The sequence below is a fragment of the Dipodomys merriami genome, unplaced genomic scaffold (assembly GCF_024711535.1).
Source record: "Dipodomys merriami isolate MVZ:Mamm:240054 unplaced genomic scaffold, mDipMer1.0.p SCAF_14, whole genome shotgun sequence".
NCBI lineage: Eukaryota > Metazoa > Chordata > Mammalia > Rodentia > Heteromyidae > Dipodomys > Dipodomys merriami.
The window spans coordinates 35,059,817-35,085,952 of NW_027202715.1; the positions used below are offsets into that span (position 1 = coordinate 35,059,817).

General features: G+C 38.4%; 1 protein-coding gene across 5 annotated transcripts in view; it reads left to right on the forward strand.

Moving 5' to 3' along the window:
- Pcgf5 (polycomb group ring finger 5) overlaps positions 1–26,136 on the forward strand; it is a 99,563-nt gene that overhangs the window by 39,423 nt on the left and 34,004 nt on the right. For 2 of the 5 annotated variants that reach the window (XM_070021179.1, XM_070021180.1), the window contains one exon: positions 9,848–10,153. In XM_070021179.1, coding sequence (XP_069877280.1) covers positions 10,042–10,153 — 112 coding nt within the window. In that variant the 5' untranslated portion in view covers positions 9,848–10,041. Of the gene's footprint in view, positions 1–7,903; positions 8,140–9,847; positions 10,154–26,136 lie in introns of those variants that run through there. The other 3 variants (XM_070021181.1, XM_070021178.1, XM_070021182.1) reach the window with 3 other exon arrangements.

The following is a 26,136-nucleotide window of genomic DNA, read 5'->3' on the forward strand; positions in this document are numbered from 1 at the left end:
GGGAAGAGATAGTAGGAAAAAAACAAAGGAGGGGTAACAATATTTGACAAGAAATGTACTCATTACCTTATTCATGCAAGGTACATACAGCATCATTATAATAAAATAAAATTTAAAAACACACACACATCTCTGGTTCCTGGCACACATCATTGTCTCCTAGTGCTAGGCAGGGTTGTTAACACATATTGCTCTTTACATTGCTCTTTTTGTACTCCATACTAATCATTCTTTTTCTGTTTACATAAACTTTTTCCAGACAGAGTAGATATAATTGATTATGGCTAGGTTTACTAAGTATACCATGTTTCTGCCACTCCTGCCTACCTAAACTAAACCCAAGTCATTCCATTGGAGTTTTGAATGTTTGTAAAACTCTTTGAGTTCTGTGAACAACTATTCTCTAATTTCACCTTGACATCACTAACTTAATCCATTGCTTTCATATTTCACTCATTTGCCTCATAGAAAACAACCTTATTTTCAAATTCCTATAGGGTAAAAAAGAGATACCTTGAAGCAGAGTTAGATAATTAGCTTTTGTCTAAGGCATAAAGCAAACAAGTAGTTGTATGAAGGTATTTGATGTAATTATTTGTTTATCATGAGGCCTTAAGTTATGTCCTAATGTTTCATTGTCATTTTTGTCTAAATACTATGGAACAGTATAGATAAGAGATTCTTAACGTTAATTCAGCAAGCATCTGTTGCTCTAATATGCAGTGAATATTAGTTAGGTTATCTCATTTAATCATCATTAAACATGTTGATGTGATATGTACTTTTACTATAGCCATGTTGAGAAACCCAAGGTAGAGTTTGGTTGCTTGCACCAGAACATGAAGCCAGTAGGGATTATGTCCATATTTGAATATGAGCAGCCTTGAGTAGAAAGACAGACATCATATATTTACGTGTTCACTCGCTCCTTCATCCATTCAACAAAAATTGAACCAGAATCTGTTATGTTTTAGATTCAATTCTAGTAGTTAACAGTGAGGACCAAAGTTGTCCCTTGTGTACTTTATGCTGTTAATGCTTTTCTGTACATCCATCTTATATTTTCTTCTGTTATCTAACTTAAGATGCTTTAATGATAGTACTTTTATCGCTTTCTCATCCATCAGGTGTCAGATATTTTATAATTGGAAGGATCTTTTCCAGTCAGCTGAGATAACCCCTTTCCAACAGAAGTAAGCTTGAATACAGATGCAGTTTCTTTCCACTTGAAGTGTGGAGGGCCAGTTATCACAGCTTCTGAGACTTGTGTAAAGCTTATTACCCTCAAGGTCAAGAATTAGTATTTCTAGTTAATGTCTCCTGGCTTTCATTGAAGCCAGTTTTCTCTTCGGTTTGCCACAAACCTGGGAAAAAGTCAGATTACCTCTTTAAATAGTTGAAGATAGAATGAGTTCAGTAGTTTACCTTTTTATTTTCAATTTTTTTCTTTTGTGAGGAGGCTCAAATTAGAATTGAGAATAGAAGGGAAAAGGTCTTATCCTCTCCTAGTGCTCTGTCAGCTTCCTCCCTTTATTTCTCCACCTGTCAGCCAGCAAGGAATTACCGTAATTACACTACTACAGTGTCAACTCATAACTAAAACCTTATGTCCTTCCTTGTTCTTTCTTCCTAAGGACTAAGGAAGATGCAATTCCTGGTAGATCTGGGAACAGATAACTCAACTGAAGGCTCATTAATTATGATCCAGCATGGAGAACTTATATTTTAATGAAAAAAATTCTGTTACCCCCTCATTAAAGGGGATTTAATAGTCATTATATACTACTTCAATTTCACTACTCCTACTTAATTTTTTAATATAAGAACTAGTTTTCTTTGGATTTAGCAAAATATCTAGGTTTCCCCCTTTATTTTGAAATTTGGGGTATGCTAAATATGGACATCAGAGGAAAAAGAATTTCTGACCATTGCATTTTTAGTTTGTATTGATTTCATTACTTTAGTTCCAAGTATTCATTCCACAAACATTCTTTGACTATATTGCATCATCCAAACATTTGTTGAACCTTTGTAATAGCATTGCTAGGTACTACTATTCAATGTCTGGTATTTTCAAAATTACTACTATACTTTAACATTTCTTACAGTGCTTCATAGCTTACAATTTGAAAGACATTTCTTGTATTAGGAGTAGAAATGCCAGCTACCAAGGAGTTGGAAACAGAATGATCATGTTTTGAGGCCCTTTTTATTCAATCCTCAATCTCAAATTTAAAAAAGAAAATTCTCACCTGTTATCTCACTACATGATTATTATAACATGTAAGTATATAGAAAAGGGGCTGGGAAGGTGGCTCAGTGGTAGAGCACTTGCCTTGCATGCATGAGGCCCTGGGTTTGATTCTCCAGCACCACATAAGCAAAAAGGAAAAAAGCCGGAAGTGGCGCTGTGGCTCAAGTGGTAGAGCGCTAGCCTTGAGCTGAAGAGCTGAGGGACAGCGCCCAGGCCCAGAGTTCAGGCCCACGACCAGACCCCCCCTCCCCCCAAAAAAAAGTATATAGAAAAAATTTCCCTGTAGACTCCTGGTTAAGATGACAATATAATGTCCATTTTTATTGGAGAAAAACAAATCTGAGGGAGATGTAATTATTTGCCCTGCCAAAACCAGTTTTTTTTTTAAATATGTTTTTTATTATAAAAAATGCTGTACAGAGGAGTTACAGTTACATGAGCAAGGTAATGAGTATATTTCCTATCAAGCATTGTTACCTCCTCCTATGTTTTTCCCCTATCCTTCTGGCTCTAGACCTGATACCTTTTCTTCTGAAACTCAACTATCTATAAAATCAGGACATTTTCTCCAATTTTTTTCCTCTGGTATTTAGTTTTTTATGTCTTTAAAGTTTCACAATGGCTCCTAACTTAGAGTGATTTACATTCAGATTTGATGGATTCTTCTTGGTTTTTGCCTTGAAGCCATTTGCTTAATGTATGATCCTTGAGAATTTAATCTGACCCTCCAAAACAAGTTATAGTTTTGTAAATATGTTTTGAAATATCATAGTCTTATAATTGAAATATATCCAGCTCTCCCTTATACTTTGTGCCTGTTGGAATTCCATTCTTTTGTTATTCTAGTATGGTGGGAATTGGCTCCAGCTAGCCAGTAGCATGATAGTAAAGAAAACCTGGTTAGTTTCTTCTGCTATTTAAAGGAGAAATAAGTTGTTTCTTCTTTTTAGCATAATACGTTGTATAAAGCACTTAGAAATATTTATCTAGTTCCATCTTACTCAGACTAACCTGTCCCTATACTTAATCTCTTTTTCTGTCTTCATTGGTAGTATATTGACTTAATGTCTCCCTCATTCTGGCTTTCTAGTTTGGAGATTGTGTCTTGTAGTCTTTGTAACTGGCAGGGAAGGTACATAGGCCTAATTTCTTTTTTTTTGTTTGCTGCCTATAATGCTTCTTTCAATTGGAGTTCTAGCCACTTAACCATGCTCTATTTAATAGTTTATTAATAAAGTTGGCATATTTCTCTAAAATTGTTTCTTGTGGATAAGTCTCTACTCCCTGGAGTGATTTTAATTAATAGTCCTAGAGGACCGGAGATTATACTTTTACATATCTTTTGTAAAGATGCTTCCAAAAAGAAATACAAGAAAGAATATTCCGGATCTGTCTTGTGCAGTTATTCAGTAAATATTTATTCATACGTTTACCGTTTGCTGTCAGCTTCACTAGGGGTGCATAGTCAGATGGTAGATCCACTGGGTTTACATTCTAGAAGGAAGTTCAGACTATTAAATCAGAGACTCTTAAGATACAGATGCTCTAGAGAACAAGAACTTGTTATGTACGTATGTGGTTTGTAGCTAAAGAGAATGCTCCTTAGCAAGTTTGACGTATCTAAGGAGCTGACCTTTGAGTCAGCTGATACCAGAGAATAATAAAGGTTGACTAGATTTAGCCTGAATAGGGAAGTATGAGAGTATTTGACCTGGATATCCATTTGAAAGAAGACACTTCTATCTCTCTAGAGGGTAGTGAGGTGTTTTTTGGATTGTTGTTGTTGTTGTTTTAATAACTAGATTGTGGAGTTCAAATAAGTAGCTATATAGAATTGACAGGATCTGTAATGGCCTTATTAAGTTTTTGGGCTTTATCTTAAGAACAATAGTTTTCCTTTAAAAATCAGACAAACAAACTAATAAACAGCATAATCAACCAGGAAACCAAACCTGGAAAACAGCATGGTCCAAATTATAGTTGGAAAGAGTCCTCGTATTGTGCTATGGGGGATGGTTTGGCAGAAAAGAGACTACTTAACAGTCCAGTGAGTAATGAAGAGTAGAGATGATAGTGATCTGAACACTCAAGAAACATGTAGAAGAGGAAGTCCTTGAATTACCAGATTGTAGGAGATGGGTACAGTCAGAGAAATAGAGATACAGATCGAAGGTAATGGAACCTTCAGTTCTCTACTCCCTCCTCAATCCCACCATCTTTGAGCTCAGGCAGGCACTGATTTTGAGTTATAATATATATGCTTATAAAGAAATGATAAGAAATGTACTCATTACCTTGCCCATGTACTTGTAGCCCCTCTGTACGGTATTTTCACAATAAAAAATAAATAAAAACACAAGTATAGTAGGACACATATGTTAAATTCAACTATTTTTCTGTTATCTTTGTAAGGAGACTTTTCCATTATGGAGGATAGTTTATCTGATAAAGCTCTTCCATGTGAGGGATTTATGCCTGTCTTCCTAGCTACTCAGGATATGATGATTCAAAGCCAGCCTAGACAGAAAAATCCGTGGGACCATCTTCAAGATAAGCAGCAAAATCTTAGGCTGGCAGTGAGATCAACTGATAAAGTCACAGCCAAGCAAGGTAATCAAGGCTCTGGGTTCAAACCCAGCTACTGGCAAAAAAGAAAAGATACTCCATTTTAAAGGATTAATCGGCATATTTTGGTATATAAAATTATTTATCATACAAAACCGTCTTATTCAACATTTCTTGGAAATATAAACACACCCTATTTTACAAGTAAGTTATACCATTAAAGCCAATTAATCGATGATACATTTATTAAGGAAGGAAAGTGAACTTTTCAATATAAGAATTACCCATCAAGGGCTGGGAAGGTGGCTCAGTGGTAGAGTACCTGCCTTGCATGCTCAAGGCCCTGGGTTCGATTCCTCAGCACCACATTAAAAAAAAAAAAAGAATTACCCATCAATTGTCCAGCCTTGACTGAAATAAAAAATCTAGACTAAAACATAAAATAATGAAAGCATTGGCTAGATATGCAGATAACTCTGAATAGTTCCCATTAAGAACTATTTCTAGTTCCTTGGAAGAGTATCTGGGCTAACAATCAAATGAAAGGGAAATCACTAGTGACTATCACATCTAAGTACCATCCAGTCATCCCCTACCTTCATCTATTCTCTCCCTTTTCTCCCCTTCTCAGTTTGTTTTTGTTTAAAAGCTACCCTGTTTTGTTTCATTTTACTAGACCTCTCTTAAATGTGCACACTTGAGTTATCATGACAGGTGTAAATTAAACTGAACTGAAATGTTTGCTTTGATGTTGGTTCTGCCAAATTCAGCTCTGATTAGGAATTTGCTATTCACAGAGTCTTGGTTTCTGCATCTGTAAATGCAAAGGCTAAGACAGGTAATTGCTAATGGGACTCCAGCTATGTTTCTTTCACCCTGCCTTTTCCTTTTACCTGGTCTTCTACATCTAGTTATTCAAGATTTTGCTTGCTTCAAAGTGCCACTATACTTGAGGTATGTTTTCAGAGCCACCCTTCATATTGAGACTTCTGAGGTTTATTTCTTGCCCTAATTAGCAGAAACAAGGGATAGAGGAGCAACCTCCATAAAGGGAGGAAGATTGGGGGAGGGGAGAAGAGAGGAAGAGGGAGAGAGAAGGAGTAGCTGAAAGTTCCATGCCTGAATACTTAAGACAGAGACATAACTCAGGGAAGTTGTCCTGTATTTCCTCCCTCTTGCTTTTGTTATTTTCTTTTTTAAAATGTTTTTTAATTTTTATTTATTGTAAAGATGCTGTACAGAGAGGTTACAGTTATATCAGTAAGGTAATGAATACATTTCTCGTCGAGCATTTTTTTCTTAATTGAACAAATGTTTGAGGTTTTTATGAATTATCTTTTATGTGTACGCACATGCATTTTTATTTTTGAAGTAGAAGAAGTAAAGTGGTGGCTGAAGAGGAAATGTCACAGAACATTTCATGACAAACTACACTGCCTGTAGTCAACAACACAAAGGACATGTACATACACATGTATGTCTGTACATACATGCGTACATACGTACATATGTATATACACACAGTTCATTTCGGCAACAACACCTTCATCTTCAGTCTCAGGTACTGCTCTATAGCATATTTATGCTCCTTCTCTCCATAAAAACTTATGTCCTAATATCTGCTCTCCTGTCATTCCTACACCTACCATTGATTACCAATAACATTCATTCCCTCTTCAATTTCATGAACTGTTATTCTTTAAAAATGCAGTTCAAATGGGTTCAGACACTAAATAGAAACATACTGAGTCATTTTATTTTGTATGTGTTGCAGTGTATAAAATAAGATCTCCATTGCATGTTTTAAGTACACCAGAAATTGGCTCTCGTCACATGTAAAATAACTCTTAATGTCTTTTCATGTAGATAGTGAAAAAACATGATATCTCCTTCTACTATAAAAGTTATTTAACTTGTTTCCTTTTACTTATCGTGATTGCTGTCTTATGGAAGTTAATCCCAGCTTGAAAATTAACATATATAATAATATTGCAAAATGGTTCTTAAAGGGGCTATAAAATATGATCATTTAAAGCTGTTTTAGAAAATGTGATGTTAAATTGATATGTTTTACTATGTCTACTTTACATAAGCTTAATTATAAAATGGATAGTTTTTAAAACTTTTGATCTACTTTTGGTACCTTTTAATTTTGTAATATATCCCTGGATACCACTGCAGATGCAGCCACCATGAATGCAATGGTAGTTAGTTTTGTTAACTTACCACTAGACTTATCTTCACAATCTGTCACTAGCAAGAAGGTGACTTCTATCAGTATGAGGAAAAGCAAATACTTTGTATTAACTGAATTCTATAGCCACCCTTAGCAACTTTTTTTTTGAATGCTCCTTTTGTGTTTCATTAGCAAAGACTACATTGATTACTAGATTGCGATCTTCTAAGAAGTAAAAACCAGGTCTAATTTGTTATTTTGCAAAGTCATGGTAGTAGTAGAAATTTGTTTGTAGAACATAGTAGTCTAGGATTAAATGTGAACTCCTTGATGCAGGTCTTTAAATTGAGTCTTTTTGCAGTGTGTGGTCCCTTGTCAAACTCACAGTCCACTAGAAAGAGTACGTTGGTGTTGCTTTGTTTTGAGCCTCTCCCCATCAACCCTATCCCCACAATATTCCTATTTAATTTTAGTTGGCAATGATCTTGATCACCGGACCCACCCTACAGCAACAAGTTAGCTAGTGGTTTGGGGGTGTTTTGTTTTTAATTCAGTATAATTCAAGGGATATTTGCTGCTGGGTGGGGACTGATTGGAGAAAGATGCAGAAGAAAAGTTTATAGGGTGACTCAGTCTCCACACTGACCATTGCCTGGAAAAACATACCGGTTATTGTGATGAAAAAAATGAGGAGGAGGAGGAGACTTGGATAAGAACTGAGATAAAATTTGACCAAACGTACAAGTCTCAGAGAAGTAGCAACTGGGTGGCCAGGGCACCTGCGAGAAGCTGGGGGGGCGGGGCGAGGCGGGGCGGGGCGCGGCCTGCGGGCGGGGCCTGTGGGTGTGGCCTGCGCTGGGCGGGGCCTCCCTTCCTCAGGGCTGGCCGTTTTGAAGGGGGTGGAGTTGCCCTTGGAGGCGGCACCGGCCCTGGGCCCCGAGGCCCGGCGCGCCCTATCGGGCCGAGCCCAGTGGCCCTGCGGAGCGGAGCTGAGCGGCGTGCTCCCGCCGGCCGGGGGAGGGCGGACGAGGGCGGACGGGGCTCGGGGACCGGCCAGGCCGCGGCGGGCGCTGTTTCTCTTTCACTTTCCTTCCTTGGGCGGCCGGAGCGCTGGCGGGCTAGGAGCGGCGGTTGTAGCCGCTGGGTAGGTACCGGGAGGGCCGGGGAGGGTCCGGGACTCGGGGGCCCGAGCTCCCCGCCCAAATGTGCTCCGTGGGCGGGAGCCGCACCTCCGCACCTGCTGGGGGCCCCACCCGCCCGGAGTTAGACCCAGCGCGCTTCGGAGACGGGCCCTGGGGGCTTCGGCCAAGGGAGAGGGGCGGCCGGCTCCCGCCGGGCCCGAGCTGGGATTCCCGGGGCCGCGGGCCGGGCACCTGCGGAGCCGGCGAGCGGGAGGATCGATCGGTGCACCCAGAAAAGTTCCCTCGCCGGCTGGGTGACCCCGTCGCGCTCTGCCCCGGAGTCTGAGCACAGCCTGGGCGGACCCTGCCTCTTCCTCTTCCCGGGGACTTGCTCCTACTCGGGAGCTTCCTGGCAAGCCCTCAGGACAGTCAGGGGAGTCGGGAGCCCTAGCAAGTTGCTTCCCTGAAGGTCAGGCAGAACCCAGGGCCCCGACCTCCCGGTTCCTTCTCCTCAGCACGGTAGAGGTTTACCCGCAGAGCCGATCACAGTGAGCGTGTGCTGATGGAATGACGCCTTTTACTTTTCCGGTTACTTTAAACTCGCTCAAGAGTTCATCGCTCCAACGGAGAGGAGTAGTGTCTGTTTGTAGAGTGAACTTGGGGAGATCAGCGATTTCTTTCATGCTGTTTTCTGACAGGAAACCTCCTTTGTAAGAAACTCTAGAAACGTGTGTACATGTATATGTGTATGTGTATGTATATACATAGGTGTGTGTCCTGTGTTAAAAGTTGTGAGAAAATGATGACATTTATCCAGTGTTATTGTGTGCTAGCCTTGTGTGTATATTCTCAGTTAATCCTCACCACTGTAGGAGCTGGCTTTTTCATTTTGCAGTTTTAAAAGACGGGGGGAAAAAGATACAGAAGAGGATAACACTGCCTAGATTATATATCTACTAAATATGACCAGTTTCTATTGAGCATTTTTCATTCTAATAGTGGAGATTAAGAATGGATATAACTATAAATCAAAATGAAAAAAAACGTAATACAGTGCAAAGCTATAGAAGGAGGAACAGGGTATAGAGGATAGCATTGGAGGAGGGTTCTGAGGATGGGTATGTTGCTGCCATAGGAGAGGAGGGGCTTCCTGAGTATGAGAGCTAATGATAAGAGGACAGCGATTCCCCCAATTTCCTTCCAGAAAGATGTGTTAAGGTCATTCTCTGTGTAGAGTCGTTAACTTATGTGACAGCTGACAAACTTAAAAAGGTTTTCTGTTTGTAAGGAGGAGACACTGACACTCTTTGAAAACAAACCTGGGTTGTAAGTGGTGAGGTAATATGCATGTAATAGAAAAAAAATCTTGATTTAACTATTAACTATTAGAGTACAGAACAGAAATAGGGACGTTTAGATAGGAAGGAAAGTTTTCAATTTTTTTAACTTTTGTTGGAAGGAATTCCTAATAGAGCAATCAAGGAGATTGATCTCTTTACTAATAATGCATTTTTAACTATTTTTAACATTATTAGTAAAGAGATCAAACTGAAATTGATAGCTCTGGCCTATCTTTAGTGTGGAACCGATTGTTAAGGCTCCAGGATTGGATGAATTTGTCATTATTCTGAGTTAATTATACAGTAAAATATATGTTTTATTCACCCAATTTTGGCCATACATAATGAAGAATTTGACACTTTTTCTCTCATTTTTTTTTTTAAAAAAAAGGTTTGTGGAACAGATATGGAAGAGCAGAACCAGCCAAAGAAGTGATGATCCTTGATCTCATGATAAATCTGGATGTTAGTTCTCATGCCTCAAGACATCCTATTGGGAACACGACATCGTCTCCTGGGACCAGACTTTCATCCACTTAATACCTACCACTCTTTGCCTGAACTATTAAAGCCAGTTAACCTCGAATGGCTACCCAAAGGAAACACTTGGTGAAAGATTTCAATCCTTACATTACCTGCTATATCTGCAAAGGGTATCTTATCAAGCCAACCACAGTGACAGAATGCCTCCACACCTGTAAGTACTCTGTTTAGTACTCTTGTATGCCACCTACTCAGCAAAAATTGTACCTCCATTTATTTCTTTAAATTGTCATGTCTCATTTTTTATCTAGATTTTAACTGAAACAGAGTATTCTGCCAGGTGCCAGTGGCTCACACCTGTAATCCTAGCTACTTAGGAAGGAAAGTCTGTGGGACTTTTTAATCTCCAACTAACCACCAAAAATCCAGTGTTCAAACTGTGACTCAAGTGGTAGAGTGCCAGCCTTGAGTGTAAAAGCTAAGGGATAAGCACCCAGGCCCTGAGTTCTGGCCCCAGTAGTGGCACACACAAAAATACAAAGAATATTTTAAGAAGAATCAACCTTATCTTCGAATTAATTTTTAGAGCATTTTTCATTGGAACAGCAATAGCATGAAACTTCACTATTACTCAAAGCTTAATACATAGTTGATTTAAAAAAATCAAATTGTAAAATTAAAAAAAACTCTTTAAAAGCAAGTTACTGGTATAACTTTTGTAAAAAGTGAGCTATTTATGGTTTCTTATTTTAACTTTTCATACTGAAGGAATTAATGGGCTCAGAGGCTTTGTTACAAAGGATGTGTATACTTTCTTTACCTCACTGATAACTCCCAAACAGCATCAGCTTCTGACATCTTCTGGAAACTTGTTAGAATGAAGATTATCAGTTCCACCCTAGACTTACTGAATGTGATACTCCAGTGGGCTCAGGAGTCTGTCTTTTAAAGGAGCCTGCCAGGATTCTGAAGAATGCTCATATCTAAGCAACACCTAACAAATTTCATTCTTACCTGCCACATTGGAAATGGAGGAGACATTTTTCTAGCCTCTATGTCAGAATTACACAGACTTTTTACGTTTCCCACCTTTATATTATTTCAATGAAAGTAATTCCAGTAGGCTGAAGTTTATTGACTGCTACGTGCAACAATGTAGAATCTTTATTTGCTTGACTTCATTTTAGTTAGATAATAAATCTTTTAAGTAATTTACAGTGGATATAGGAGATAGGTATAAAAATCATCTTCATTTTATGTGTATGGAAACTTAAGAGTTTGAGTAACTCTGTTCTCATCTCCTATCTAACAAATGATAACAAGTTACCACCAAAACCCATGATCATTCTAATACAACATGGAGTTTTTATTTGTTTTGTAAATTTTTCAGTTACTCTCCCTAAGCAGAAGTGATGTACTATGTGCCAGTAGTTTAAACTAGGGTACAAAGTAGAATGGAAAGTGGTTAGAGTGGACACATTTATGTTACATATGCTTTACCACAATCTTTTAAAAAACAATAGAATTGCATGGAATGCTGTTTAAACATACATGTGCTTAGGATCCTACCTGGAAACATGCTAGGTGTTATGGGAAAGTCTGGGCATACATATTTCAGAAGAGCTATCCCAGTAATGATATATATATATATATATATATATATATATATATATATATATATATATATATATATATATGGGGAAATACTGTGAAACATTTTGAATGATTACTGTCTCATTGCCTTGTGTTATTATTTAAAGTGAATGGTTAATCAACATCATTCAGCACACATTTATTGATTACCTACTGTGTGTTGGGTGCTGTTCTAGATACCTTTGAGGTAGGAATCTACTTGCCAGGCCTAAAGAACAGTAAGTTAGTTAGAAGGCTGTCATTATAGCTCAGATAGAAGAGTATAGGGTTGTCAACCAAGATAATAAAACGTGAGATGGAGGTGATGAAGAGTGATTATACTATAGATATTTGTGGGAGAGAACCAATGTGAAAGGATGGAGACTTAAGCCTAGTCTTCTGTATTACCCATCATGCCAACCATGGTACCTGGACATGATCCACATTCTTTTCTGTTTTACTGCTTTAAAATTTGTGCATTATCCTGATACTTGGATCTGTATCAAAAACTTCCAACTCTGGAAGATGATATGAAAGTACAGTTTCTGTGTAGTAAAAATGTTATATATGTTCTTCTGAAGGAAAATAATTGAAATCCCAAAGTAAGTGTCACCTCTTTAAAGGAAGAAACAAAAGATACTAGCTGTATATACAGTCTATTTATAAGAAAAGATAATTTTTATGTTCTCAATAGCAATTTAAAGCTTAAAGAAGTAAATGACAATTTATCACAAGTTATTCTGGCCTGAAAATCTATCTTTTAATAACCATAATCCTGTTTACCATTTACTGAGAGAGAGTGAACGTGGCAGAACTCTGATTAAAATAAAATGCTAAATCAAAAATGTGGCCCTTATCATCAGCAGAGAATCCACAGTAATGCTGGGTTTAAGTATTTAGCCCAACTCTCAGGTTCTTGGATTTCTATGTACTTTGTGTTTTTATTTATATTGAGGCTATAGGAAAAATATTCACTTACAAAGTACAACCTTTTTTGTATTGATAACATAAATGATATAAAGCAGCATTCCTTTACTGTCTTGTTGGTTCTTTAACGTGGGGTGATATTCTGGATTTTTTTCTTGTTTTATCACATACAGTGCAGGACAGATACAGTGCTACTATGATGTGGAATGGGTATAAAATCAAAATGGTCGAGAAAGGCAGGGATTAAGAAATGATACAGTTGTACTCAATAGTGTTTCTAAATCTTTTTTTAAAAATTATTTTGTTTGGGCTGGGAAAGTGGCTCAGTGGTAGATTGCTTGCCTTGCATGCATGAGGCCCTGGGTGTGATTTCGCAGCACCACATAAGCAGAAAAAAAGCCAGAAGTGGTGCTGTGGCTCAAGTGGTAGAGCACTAGCCTTAAACTGAAGAGCTGAGGGACAGAGCCCAGGCCCAGAGTTCAGACCCCACAACCGACAAAAAAAAAAAAAAATTAGTTTGTCTACCATGGGACTTGAAATCAGGGCCTCTGAGCAGTGCCTGAGCTTTTGCACTCTAGTGCTCTACCACTTTGAGGCACAGTGTCACTTCTGGTTTTCTGGTGATTAATTGGAGATAACAGTCTCCTGGACCTTCCTGCCTGGCTGGTTTCAAACCTCTGTCCAAAGATCTCAGCCTCCTGAGTAGCTAGGATTGTAGGCATGAGCCACTGGTGCCTGGCTATTTCTAGATCTTGATTTAGCTTTATAAAAAGAATATTAAAATAATTATACCAAGACAGTCTTACAGAACCACAGATAAAGAATGAAGTAAGAATGAGTGAGCATATGTGTGTGTGTGTGTGTGTGTGTGTGTGTGTATAAATATGGATCTTGTTCCTACTATTCAAGTGAGTAACATGTAAGTGAAGCTGGTTGTTAATGAGAAAATGTAGACATGGAATCTGACCTGAATTATCTGATTAAGTGAAGAAAGACTAAGAGGGCTAAGAGATATATAAACGTGAATGCTGATAAATGTAATGAACATAGTAAAACAGTGATATAATAGTAGTTGAGTGTTAGAATATTTAACTTGAGTGGAATGCAAAAGAATGTTTCTGAAATTCTAAAGCAACAGACACCTCTCCTCTAGTCAGACATACTGCCACTATCTCATTCTTCAATATAGAAATTCTAGAGCTAACACTGCCTGACTGACCTAAGACTGTAGGACAAAAGGCCACAGAATGAGCAGGATGACTGCCTAAAGCATTCTAGTTATGTGAGAGAAAGGGAAAGGGGCAAACCAAGCTCATCAATAGGAAAGAGGAGGCACAAATAGTGTAGCATCTATATTCTAGGCTTCTGGAAAGGAGATACAAAAAAAAAAAAAAAAGGAGTCATTAAGCCACACTTGAACTCGACTAAGATGTCACTTACTAGTAACCACATCCAAGCCAAGGCATTTAATAAAGTTTTAAAATTAAAATACACATTTTATCTATAAATAATTACTTAGTGTTTGATTAATTAAATCCATATTAACCATGGTGAAATAATTTTAATCTAAAGAAAAGATGTTCACGATAATTATCTTTGGAATAGTTACATGTCAAGTACTTTTTTAGTCAACGAAAGTTGAATGGTAAATAATGTAAACTTGGAACTTACACTCTATCAAGAATATTTCTTATAGGGCTGGGAAGGTGGCTCAGTGGTAGAGCGCTTGCCTTGCATGCATGAGGCCCTGAGTTCGATTCCTCAGCACCACTATATAAGCAAAAAGAAAAAAGCCGGAAGTGGTGCTGTAGCTCAAGTGGTAGAGCGCTAGCCTTGAGCTGAAGAGCTGAGGGACAGCGCCCAGGCTCAGAGTTCAGCCCCACGACTGGACCCAAAAAACAAAAACAAAGAATATTTCTTATAAACCACAAGAAATTTTAATATATATTTTATTTGGAAGTATCTTTTTCTTCTTCATGTGAACTTTTCTACTCTGATACTATTCTGATATCTCCTAAATCTTTATTTCTGGCTTAGACTTTCCTTATTGGCTTCAGAATCCTACTGGATATCCAGTTGGATGTCTTGAACACACCTGCAACTCAACATATTTACAAATAAATGAATGGGATGCAAACACTCAGTTGTCCAAGCAAGAAATTTGCTCCATGGAAAATCATGACTTTTCTTTACCTTCATTAACAAAACCTTGATAAAGTCCTGTCTTGTCTCTCTCTTTGGTATTTCTCACATCTGCTCCTCCAGTTCTATCTCCATTACTATTTCCGGACCAATTTACTTTTCCCTGAGCCACAACAGCACATTTTTAACGTGTATCAGAGTGGCAGTAATTAAAAACAGTTTATAGTGTTTATTACTGTCACTTTTCAGATAACCCAGAACTTTCCTAAAGGTACTCTGTTGCCCTTAATATAAAGCTACTTCACTGTGATTGTTTTCTGCCTATCCTTTCCTTCCCTACCATTTAATACATGCATCTGAAAACACTTGTTCAACTGTTTACTCTGCTTGGCCTGAGTTTCTTTTCGTGTAGGCCCTGCTAGCAGTTACACAGCCTTTAAAACTCATCCCCTTCAAGATGTGCTACAGGTTTGTTTCCCACATAAATTTGTTTGCTATCTGGTATGGAGTACTCAATAAAAACATTCATGAATAAATGAATAGCTAATTAATTATTTTATTGTGTGTTTTTCAAATATTCAAACAGTGGTAGGTAATGTGAAATGTATGTAGACAATGTTGGGTAAGAACTATGAATTTAGAAAGTCTGCCTCGTAGAATCTACTTAGGTCTCTGTGTGTCTTAGAATGGGAGAGGATAGACTCTAGGGACTAGAAGCTAGGCTTGTGGTCCTAGATTTAGAGATGCCTTTTCTATTGTACTAGGTCTTGAGAAATTTTCTGAAGCTAATGTAGAGTGTGTAGGATAGTAATTGTATAGGTTGACTTAAAATGAAAGATTTCATGTAAACTAAGGACAAAGTAGATTTGTTTTGTAGCTTAGATGTGATGAATGCAATATATTAGATCTTTAACTTTGTAAATAGGGCACATTAGGAATAAGATAATTCTTTTCTTTAAAAAAAAATGTGTTGGAAGTGGCACCGTGGCTCAAGTGGTAAACCACTCACCTTGAGCTGAAGAGCTAAGGGACAGCACCCAAGACTAGAGTTCAAGCCCCACAACCAACAAAAAAGAAAAAAACAAACAAAAACTATTTACAGACATGAATTCTGTGGTTCAAGAAAGGAAAGCTTTCTTCCTTCAGTCCTTTCAGACATTATAACAGTTATCTCTTAACTAAAAAATGAATTTAAAACATTGTTTTATTTTTTAACATACAAAAAAGAAGGGTTAATTATTAAATATAATTGATTTTAAAATTGGTGATTTTGTGTAGTTGTATGTAGAAATAATCATACAATGGCAAAATTTTAAGAACTACCATTTATTTTATTTGAACAGATACTAATACTGTAACTAACTTCATCAAGGTACAGAGAACTTATGACTGATATTTAGTGTTTAAAAGTCTTAGGCTGCTCAAGTTGCAGTGGCCAGATTAGTAGCATCCATCAGCAACAGCATCGCCTGGGAACCTGGGAACTTATTGAAGTACAAATTCTTGGGCTTCATCGTAGACCTATTGAATCAGAATCTGGGGAGAAGGACAGATATCTGGATTAACAAGCCTTCCAGATTCTGTGATAGACTAAAATTCAAGAACACTCTTCTGGACTGACATAATTTTTGTGTCTCTTCAACTAACAGTTTATGCTTTTTGACTTGACTCCTTTTAGCATTCCCACTCTAGTAGTAGCCATATCTTCTTGGTGCTTTCTCCCAAACTTCCACAGTCCAAACACTTTTCACTACCTCCATCTCACATTTTATTACCTTGGTTGAGGACCCTGTATTATTCCATCTGACCTATAGCAATACCCTTCTACTGACTTGTTGTTCTTAACAAGCCTGCCAGCCTCCAAGATTGTGTCTAGAACAGAGTACCCAACACACAGTAGGTAATCAATAAATGTACTTAATTACTAACTCTTGTTATGAATACTAAAGGGAGCCATAAATATTTACTGAGCACTTCCTCTTTCAGGTCCTGTTCTAGGCACTGGAGACCTGGTCTTGCCAAATAATTGAAGGTGATAAATGCTGTAGGAAGAGGGAAAATCAAGCTGGGCAAAGGGAATTGGAGAGTCAGTGAGGTGCTACAATTTTTAGGAAGCCTAAAAATTCTCTGTGAGTGACATTTGAACAAAGACTTAAGGAGTTAGCCTATCAGACATCTGAGGGAAGAGTGTTTGGGGAACAGGGAATACTAAGGTTGAAGACGAAGGCAGGAATATGTCTGATGTGTTCAGAAATGGTAAGGAGGTCCATATGTCAGTACAGAAGTGAGTAAAGGAAAGGGCAGAGAAGTGTTAGTATTGAGGATGGGTATGAGCCATGAAACAGTGCACAGGCCTTACAGAAACATTTTAGGATTTTGACTTAAATGCTGAGAGAAATGAAGCCTCATCTCAAGTACAGTTTTGAGTAGAGGAATGGCGTGGTCTTACTTATGTTTAAAAAGAACCACACAGACTACTCTTGAAAATAGCCCTGTTAGGAGTCCATCACAGTAAATATGGCTGCACCAAGGTGGTGGTGGTGGTTGTGGTGGTAAAATTGTCATTTCCTGAAAGTAGAGTTATATTTTCTAGTGAGTTGTTTGTGGATCATGAAAAGGTGATAAAGGAGTCAAGTTAAGATTCTGGCCTGAGAAACCATAAATATATCTTCATATGCTATTGGAAAGTCTGAGTGTAGAAGACCCATGTCAGGCCCTTCCTTTGCTCTGGTTAGAGCAGTTTCAGTGAAATAGCAGGAATGAATGTCTGGATAGATGAAGGAGGTAAATTTTTAATTCCCTAATTTTCACCATGTTGATAGGATTATATAAGTATTTAGCTTTCTTTTGTGGCAGAGGTGATAATACTAGGAATTGAACCCAGAGCTTCACAAATGAAAGACAGATATTCTACACTGAGCTAACTAGAACCCTTCATTTAACCTTAATAAAGGATTAAAAAAATGGAAGAAAGGATTTTCAGTGAGGAAGTATAGGTGACTCTTCCAAGGAATTTTACTACAAAGGAAAAGAAAGTAATGGAGTAACTGATGCTTTGGAAGTGAAGTCCACAATGTGTTTTTCTTACACTAAGGATATTATGTTTGCATGCTAAAAAGAATCTTCAGTAGGTGCTTAGGTAGGTCATGGTAAGGAAGTATAGTGGGCAAGGCAGAGATTGCCTTGAGATAGGTATAAAAATTCTGAAAACTTTCATAGACAAGAAGCACAAAGTGTAGATGCTGGCAGGTAAATAGGTGTGTTGGTGCAAGTTCTCTTTGATTCAGTATTGTTTCTTTTTTCCTTTTTTCAGTAAAATAGCGAGTGAGGTCTTCAGTGGAGAGTGAGGATGGAGGAGGATTTGATGGGGGTTGGAGGAGAGAGGAGAAGTACTGGCAAGGAGAATAATGGACTTGGGGGCATTGAGTATGACTGCCTTGCAGATGAAAATCCCACTTCATGAGGTTCATGATCATGAATTTAAGGTGAGAGACCACCATGGTTGCATGTTTTTCTTCTACAATGTCCAGCTTTAATCTTTGGAAGCAGAATTTGGATTTAGCCAAGATTCTAGTATATTTAAGCTAGGAAGACCAAAGAAGAACATTTTACTCCAGCTTTTCAATATTACAATGAAATGTGTTAGAGTGGCAACTAACAAAGGAAAGACATTAGCCCACCATCCTAGAGGTTTAAAGTTCAAGATGGAGTGGTCCCATGGGTTTGGCCTTTAGTGATGCCTGCAGACAATTCCATACCACAGCTGAAACATATGTAGGATCAGAAAGACATATCTCAAATCACATAGGCAGGGAGGGATGGGTCCTGTGGAACAAACTTCTTAGGTAAAACTTTTAAGAGATCAAGATCAATCACCCATCTCTTCCCTTCCCCCCAACCACTCGTCCTAACCCAAGTACTTTTGTTGGTCATAGGGTTAGAACTAAGGGCCTAGGCACTGTCCCTGAGTTCTTTTTGCTCAAGGCTAGGTACTCTACCACTTTGAGCCACAGCTCCACTTCTGGTTTTCTGGTGATTAATTGGAGATAGGAGTCTTTACGAACTTTTCTGCCTGGGCTGGCTTTGAACCACAATTCTCAGAACTCAGGCTCCTGATTAGCTAGGATTACAGGCATGAGCCATTGGTGCCCCAATATATTTTTTAAGGAAAAAGATTGGTGTATTCACTTTTGCATGGGACAAGAATATCACTATGAGCAAAATAAAATATGTGACAAAATTGCACACAACTTTGCATTTTGTATCTCCAAGTTCCCACCACCTCCTACATTAACACACTAGGGGCCTTTAAAAGACCTGTTGGCCTGCCCAGTATGATCTCCCCAGACCATACTTAAATCCCAGATTCTGTCTTACTCAGTCCATTTCACAGCCTATTTGTCCAAGCGAAAATAAAAATTATTATTCAGCATTCTACTCAATAAAAAATGATGCTGCTTTCTATTGTAACATATGTTAACAACATAAGACAAGATTTTCACTAATAGAGAATACAGTCATAGAAGCAAATTACAGTTATTCTAGAATTTTAAAAATAAATATTAGTTTCATATTTAGGAATATATTTATAATATATGAAAAACAAGAAGCTAGTGCCTTTTCTTTTTTCTTTTTTTGTCAGTCATGGGGCTTCAACTCTGGACCTGGGAGCTGCCCCTCAGCTCTTCAGCTCAAGGCTAGCACTCTACCACTTGAGCCACAGTGCCACTTCCGGTTTTCTGGTGGTTTATTGGAGATAAGAGTCTCATGGCCTTTTCTGCCTTGTCTGGCTTTGAACAGTGATTCTCAGATCTCAGCCTCCTAAGTAGCTAGGATTACAGGCGTGAGCCACCCATGCCCAGCTTACCTCTTCTTTTTGCACATGATTACAGCTTACTTATAAAACTTACTAGGTAAAGCTTTCAAAACAGAAATGATATAGAATGATTATGTAGAATGAATGTTGTCAAGAGTGGTATTTCAAGATTAGGGATATAACTCCATGGTGGAAGGCTTGCCGAGCATGTGCAAGACCCTGAGTTTGGTCTCCAGAATAGCAAAAAATAAAAATACAAACATAAATGAAGAAACAGATCTATCTGGCAAAAAATTAATGAATGAAGAAACAGATCTATCTGGCAAAAAATTAATGAGACCCAGTCTCAATGTCAGCCAGTAAAGCAGGCATGGCCTATGATTTGAACTATGCAGAAATCCTTAAGTAGAACAATTACTGTCTGGATGTTAGCTCTGGGCAAAAGCATGAGGACTTACCTGAAAAATAGAGCAAGAAGAAGCTGAGGATGTGGCTCAAGTGATTGTACCTACCTAGCAAGCAAGAGACCCTGAGTTCAAACCCCAGTACTGCAAAACAAAAAGTCATGCATAGTGATTTAAAAAGGAGGAAAAAACCCCAAACAAACCATGCTTCCAAGTTGACAGATAAAACCAACTCAACTAGATGACTTTAACAAAGGAAGTCATGCTTAGCCACTTAGTAGGCAGCATTACTAAAGGATGCCGGTGCAAAGGACATGTGAAAGACTGCTATTGTTTTATTTTCAGCATTATCAGAATTATCAAAAAGAGAACTCTGTGTAGATTATTTTGAGCTTTCACAGTTGAGATGCTCTGTTTCTGTAACACATAAGAAGTGAGGGTGGGCCCATACATCCAAGATGGCAACAACAGATGGTCTTGCACCTGTTGCCAAGAGGCCCCCAAGAACTTGACAGTACTGAAGTAGGATAATGCTTTGATCATGCACCTACCAAATCCATATATAATAGTGCATCAGAACAGGTATATTCACTGATCAGAAAGAGACAATAAGCTAATTTTTAGACTGGTGGGACAATATTGGAGTTAGATTGAAGATGAAGGGAGGAATTCCTAATGGAGAAGTACTGGTCACTTTGGATAGAAATCCACCAATTCCATTTCAACTAAGGAAAAGAAGTGTCTATACACAAAGATAGGCAGTCCCACTGAGGTGAAACAAAACATTATACTTGAGTTACAAGTCTATCATTGATATAGAAATTGCTGCAGAGAATTAATAGAATTAATACCAACAATGATAACATTTCAAGTTCCATTAACAAGATTATCTACTATTTTTTCAGATAGGTGTATCGAACTAATCATAGAACTATGCCATTCAGGACTTTATGTTGATTTTTCTTATGCTGATTTTATGCTCAACTAGCAATCTAATTTATAATAATAGCTGATGCTTTCTGAGTGCTTAGAAGATATCAGACAAATTATCACATGCCTTATCTCACTTAATTTCCATAAGAACCTTGTAAGGTAGATACCTTTGTTATCTCCCTTATACATAGAACATAGAATGAGTAATATGCCTAATGGCAAAGTTTGGTTCAGATACAGGCAGATTATCTGGAATAGCCATGTTGTACTACTGTAGCTTCTCATGCAAATATGCTATATAGGTACATTGGTCACATCTTTTTCTTATATCTTATCCTGTGACACTGATTTCCTGGTGGTAATAATTAAGTGACTTCTGATTATGTTTTAGCAGAGATCCCAATCCTGTAATGGAGCAATCTAACAAGTGCTAGCCACAAAGATAGTTTCTGACCAACTCCTGGCCTCCTCCTGGCCTATGTTTCCCAGTTATCTTTCTGCCACATCAGTAAAAGGACTTTGCTGAGTTAGAGTCCTGGTGCTAATCTTCCAGATATTGTGATTTAATTGATGTAGAGAGAACCTGCAAAGCTGTTCTTTACAAACTCACTGGTGATTGTGATGCCTGTTTTCTGAATTGGAGAAAAAACTGCTTTAGATGACACAGTGGTCATTTCTCTTACTAATTTGAATAATGACCATGATCAGATCTAAGAAGTAAGGAATTCACTTAGTAAACCTCATTTAGTTTGTGATGAGCAAAAGATAAAAATCAGCTAAAGATAGTCTTGCACTGGAGGTGTAGCTCAGAGCATTTGTCTTCCCTGGTTGAGGCCTTGGGCCTCAGTCTCTAGCATCACAATCAATATGTGGAATTTTTTTTGGGGGGGGGGGTCCGGTCGTGGGGCCTGAACTCTGGGCCTAGGCGCTGTCCCTCAGCTCTTCAGCTCAAGGCTAGCGCTCTACCACTTGAGCCACAGCGCCACTTCCGGGTTTTTTCTTTTTGCTTATGTGGTGCTGAGGAATTGAACCCAGGACCTCAGGCATGCAAGGCAAGTGTTCTACCACTGAGCCACCTTCCCAGCCCCAATATGTGAAATCTTGATACAAGGGCCTTAATGTTTTTCATTCTAAGGTATGTTGCAAAGTGATTTAGATTTTAAGCCTGGATTCCATCTCTGCTTGATAGCCTGGTGGCCGTGCACAGCCTTCTCAAATCCAGTACACTTGAGTTTGTGTTCTTCTTTTACTAAAGAGGGCCAGTAACAGACCATAGTATAAAGCTCCCAGCCCAGAGGCTCATGTTTGGTTAGTCTGACATAAATGTTAGCACTGGTTATATAAGTGGTTTCACAACTGTGGCTGTGGTTGGAGAGCCTAACTCTATTTCTGAACCAGGTGTTTCATGTGGCTGTGGTATTTTATCTCTAGAGGGACTGATGAGAATGGAGACTCTAGTCTGTTTCCATACATAGTCTAACCATACACTAGGAATTTTTAACATCATTCAGAGACCAGTTGAGTTAACCAGTATAGCAGTTGAACATTTAGAGATGTGTTATTAATGTTTTTTAGATTGCTGTACCACAAGGACAGATTTCAGATTATAAACTAAGACTTAAACTGTGTTCAAGGTCAGTTTTCTATTGATGAAAAAGGTTTTGGTTTTTTTTTAAATTAGCACATATTAGTTGTCAGGGGAGTTAATTGTGACATTTTCATGCATACATATAATACATTTTAACAAAACTAATTCCTCCATCTCTCTCCTTCATCCTGTCTCCCAGCTTCTTAAAACAGTTTGAATAGGTTTAATTGTTCTGTTTTCAAAAATGGTTATAAATTTAGTTCCACCATTTTCACACCTCTACTTCCAGCTTCTTGCTAGTTTATTGTAGATAAAAGCCTCGGATTTGTCTGCCTGGGCTGGGCCTTGATCCTCAAATCTCAATCTCCTGCATAACTAGGATTGCAGATATGAGCCACCAGTGCCTGGTCTAGGATTTAGTGGGAGGCCAGCCTAGGCCAAGGTAGCAAGAAGACTCTGTCTCAAAAACAAAATTCCAGAAGGGAACTAGGGACATAACTCAAGTTGCAGAGCACTTTCCTAGCTTATGCAAGACTTTGCATATTTGTAGTTCAATCATCAATGCTACAGAAAAAAAAATTAAGAAGTAGTACAAGCTAGTTTTTGACCTTTTGAAAAAGACTTTTAAAAATTCTTTTTTTCTTTTTCTTTTTTTTCCCCTTCCCTTCCCTTTCCCATCCTCCCCCTGTCCCCCACCAGACCTCCCCCCCCCACCAAAGTTGTAAAGTTCATTTTCAACACAATGACTTGTACATCTTATTGTTACAATGGGTCCACCTATATCCCTATTTAAATGATTTGTTTTTTCCTTTCCTCTCCACAAATTATACTGACATCAAATACAGTGAAAGCAGGGATTGTACTGTGGGGGAGGGACATACAAAGCAACAAAGAAATTATCTTATAAATGTGTTAGAAACAGTCGCATGAAAGAAAAAAACATTTGGATACATATCTTAGGATTCATTTCCCTAACATCAACTTATCTGACCTTTTCTGCTTGACTCAGACATATACTAGTTATTGCAAATAAGGGAAACCATGGGACCTATGTTTCTTTGGGCCTGGCTTACTTCACTTAATATAATTTTTTCCGAGTCTTTCCATTTCCTAACAAATGGGGCAATGTCATTCTTTCTGATGGAGGCATAGAATTCCATTGTGTATATATACCACATTTTCTTGATCCATTCATCTACTGAGGGGCATCTGGGTTGGTTCCATATCTTAGCTATGGTAAATAATGCTGCAATAAACATAGTCAGTGCTGGTAGCTTTAGTATGGTCTTGTTTGTGATCATTTGGGTAAATGCCCAAAAGTGGGATTGCTGGGTCATAGGGAAGCTCTAATTCTTATCAGGGCTGGGAAGGTGGCTAAGTGGTAGAGCGCTTGCCTTGCATGAATGAGGCCCTGGGTTCGATTCCTCAGCACCACATAAGCAAAAAGAAAATACCCGGAAATGACGCTGTGGCTCAAGTGATAGATCGCTAGCCTTGAGCTGAAGAACTGAGGGACAGCGCCCAGGCGCAGGGTTCAGGCCCAATGACTGGACCTAAAAAAAAAATAAATTCTTATCAGAAACCTTGTATTTAAGACTGTACTGTCATTCTCCAGAACAGGCAGGTAACCAGACATACAGAAAGCTTTTCTTTTTCATATTCAAAAGTGAAATGCTATACTGTATATCAGATGTTGCTGTGATTTTTATAGTACTATGGTTCGAACTTAGGACTTCATACTTGGTAAACAGGCACTACCATTTGAGTCATACCATCATTCTTACCCTGCCTCTTTTTAAACATATATTTTTAGTTAGGGTCTCTTGTTCCTGCCGGGAGCTGGTCAAGTCCCCTTCTTGTGCTTTCCAAATAACTGGGACTTCAGGCTTGTACTGCTACATGTGGCTTGTTGGATGGGATGGGAAGGGATGGGAGGGTCTCACTAACCTTATGTGCAGGCTGGTTTCAAACTGTAATACTTCTAATATCTTCTGCCCAGGTGTCTGGGATTACAGGAATGAGGCATGACACTTGATCTAGAATATAGATTAGCATTATCTGTCATTTTTCTAGGTGGTGGTGCTTCTTTGGCCTGTAATAATTACTAAAGCTTTATTCTTAAAACTATATTATCTTTGGATGCTTAAGCCTTACATCTGTTTCACCAGGCAACCTCAATTAGACCTTTGCTCCTAAAAAGATTGGATCCTACACTTAGTGCTTTAGCTGACCCTACATGAGGATTTGCTGGGGACGTGACATGTACCTTTTTGTTTGGTCAAGGCTGGTAGACAACTAGAGGTTGCTGAATGCAGTGAGTTTAGTAAAGCTTTTGAACCAGAAGGCTCAGAGCACCTGTCAGGATCAGGCTTTGTCAAGCCCCTTCTCTCTGTCCTTTTTTGCCTCTCTTCCAAGCTTTCCAAATTTCAGAAACTTATCTAGTGTCTCCAGAAAAAATAATAAATACCAGCAAGTTTCTAAAGGAAGTAGCTTCTTCGTTCTCTACTTCAGCTTGCCTTAAAAGGCAACTCCTCAAAAAATGTATTTTGACTTTTACAAAGACATTTAGATGACCAGGGATATAACCCAGGGTGCTTGAGAACCCAGGATGAGTGCTTGCCTAGCATGTGATGGGCAAGGTCTTGGTTATATCCCCAGCACTCAGCAGGAAATGGGCATTTACGAATCCTCTTGGGGTTAAAAGATTAAGGAGGCAGGAGTGATAGGCATTTGATAACACTAGGGTAATTTCACATTTATGCTTTTAAACAGATTTTTTGAGGTGCTATTGTTTACCACAATTTTGGGAGAATAAATAGCAAAGTGGGGGTCTCATCCTAAATAGCTATATTGAAGTGCACTCATCCAACAAAACACCTGCCTACATCACCATATTAGGGAGGCCTACCCTGGCCACTCTGTCTAGTAGCTGCTAGACCCCAGGACTTTGTCTCTAACTTTGTGGAATTCGGATAGCATAAAAATGTCATTTATCATTAACTAAAATTATCTGCTTGCCCTCCTAGATAGACCGTAAGTTCTACAATGAAGTGCACCTGTGCATTCCTAGCTCTTAGTATAATGCCTGACATGCAATAAATCTTATGGAACCATTGCATCCATAAGTAGAAGAAATGATAAGATGTTATTTTCTATATCTATACAATGATTCTAAAATTTCATACCTGGTAATTTTAGATTTCTTGGCCATTGTTGCTCTGGTCAATATATGAGATGCATTTGACTTTTCAGAGCTACTCTTGGTGGTATGGGTAGGGATCCTACCTAGTATTTGCTCTTGACCAGTTTAGATAAACTTTCACTTGTTTTAAATAGTATGGGCTTGAGTTGAGGAAGAGGAGTAATGTGGAATGCAGTGATAGAAAGAGATGAGTAGCCAATCTATACACAGAGAAAATGAGGGTTTATACACAGTAATAAAAGGAAGAGGTAACAGGATAGGAATTTGGGTTGAAATTATAGTTAAGTGCTGTGTGTATGTAAAATGGAGCAAAACAGTTGGCATAATAGATAATAGGTAAAAGATGAAAGAGATTTGTAACGAGAGAGATTAGTGTTACTTCGAGAAAATGTGGGGTTGTGTGGGTTTATGGCACCAGATTCACCAATCATATTTCCATTATCTGTGTTTGTGAGCTTTGTTGAAAATGTTACTTTCAGCTTCTCAGTCACTCTTCCAGTCTACCTCTTGTACTTTTGTACCAACCAGATAACCATTACCTTGTGGAATTATG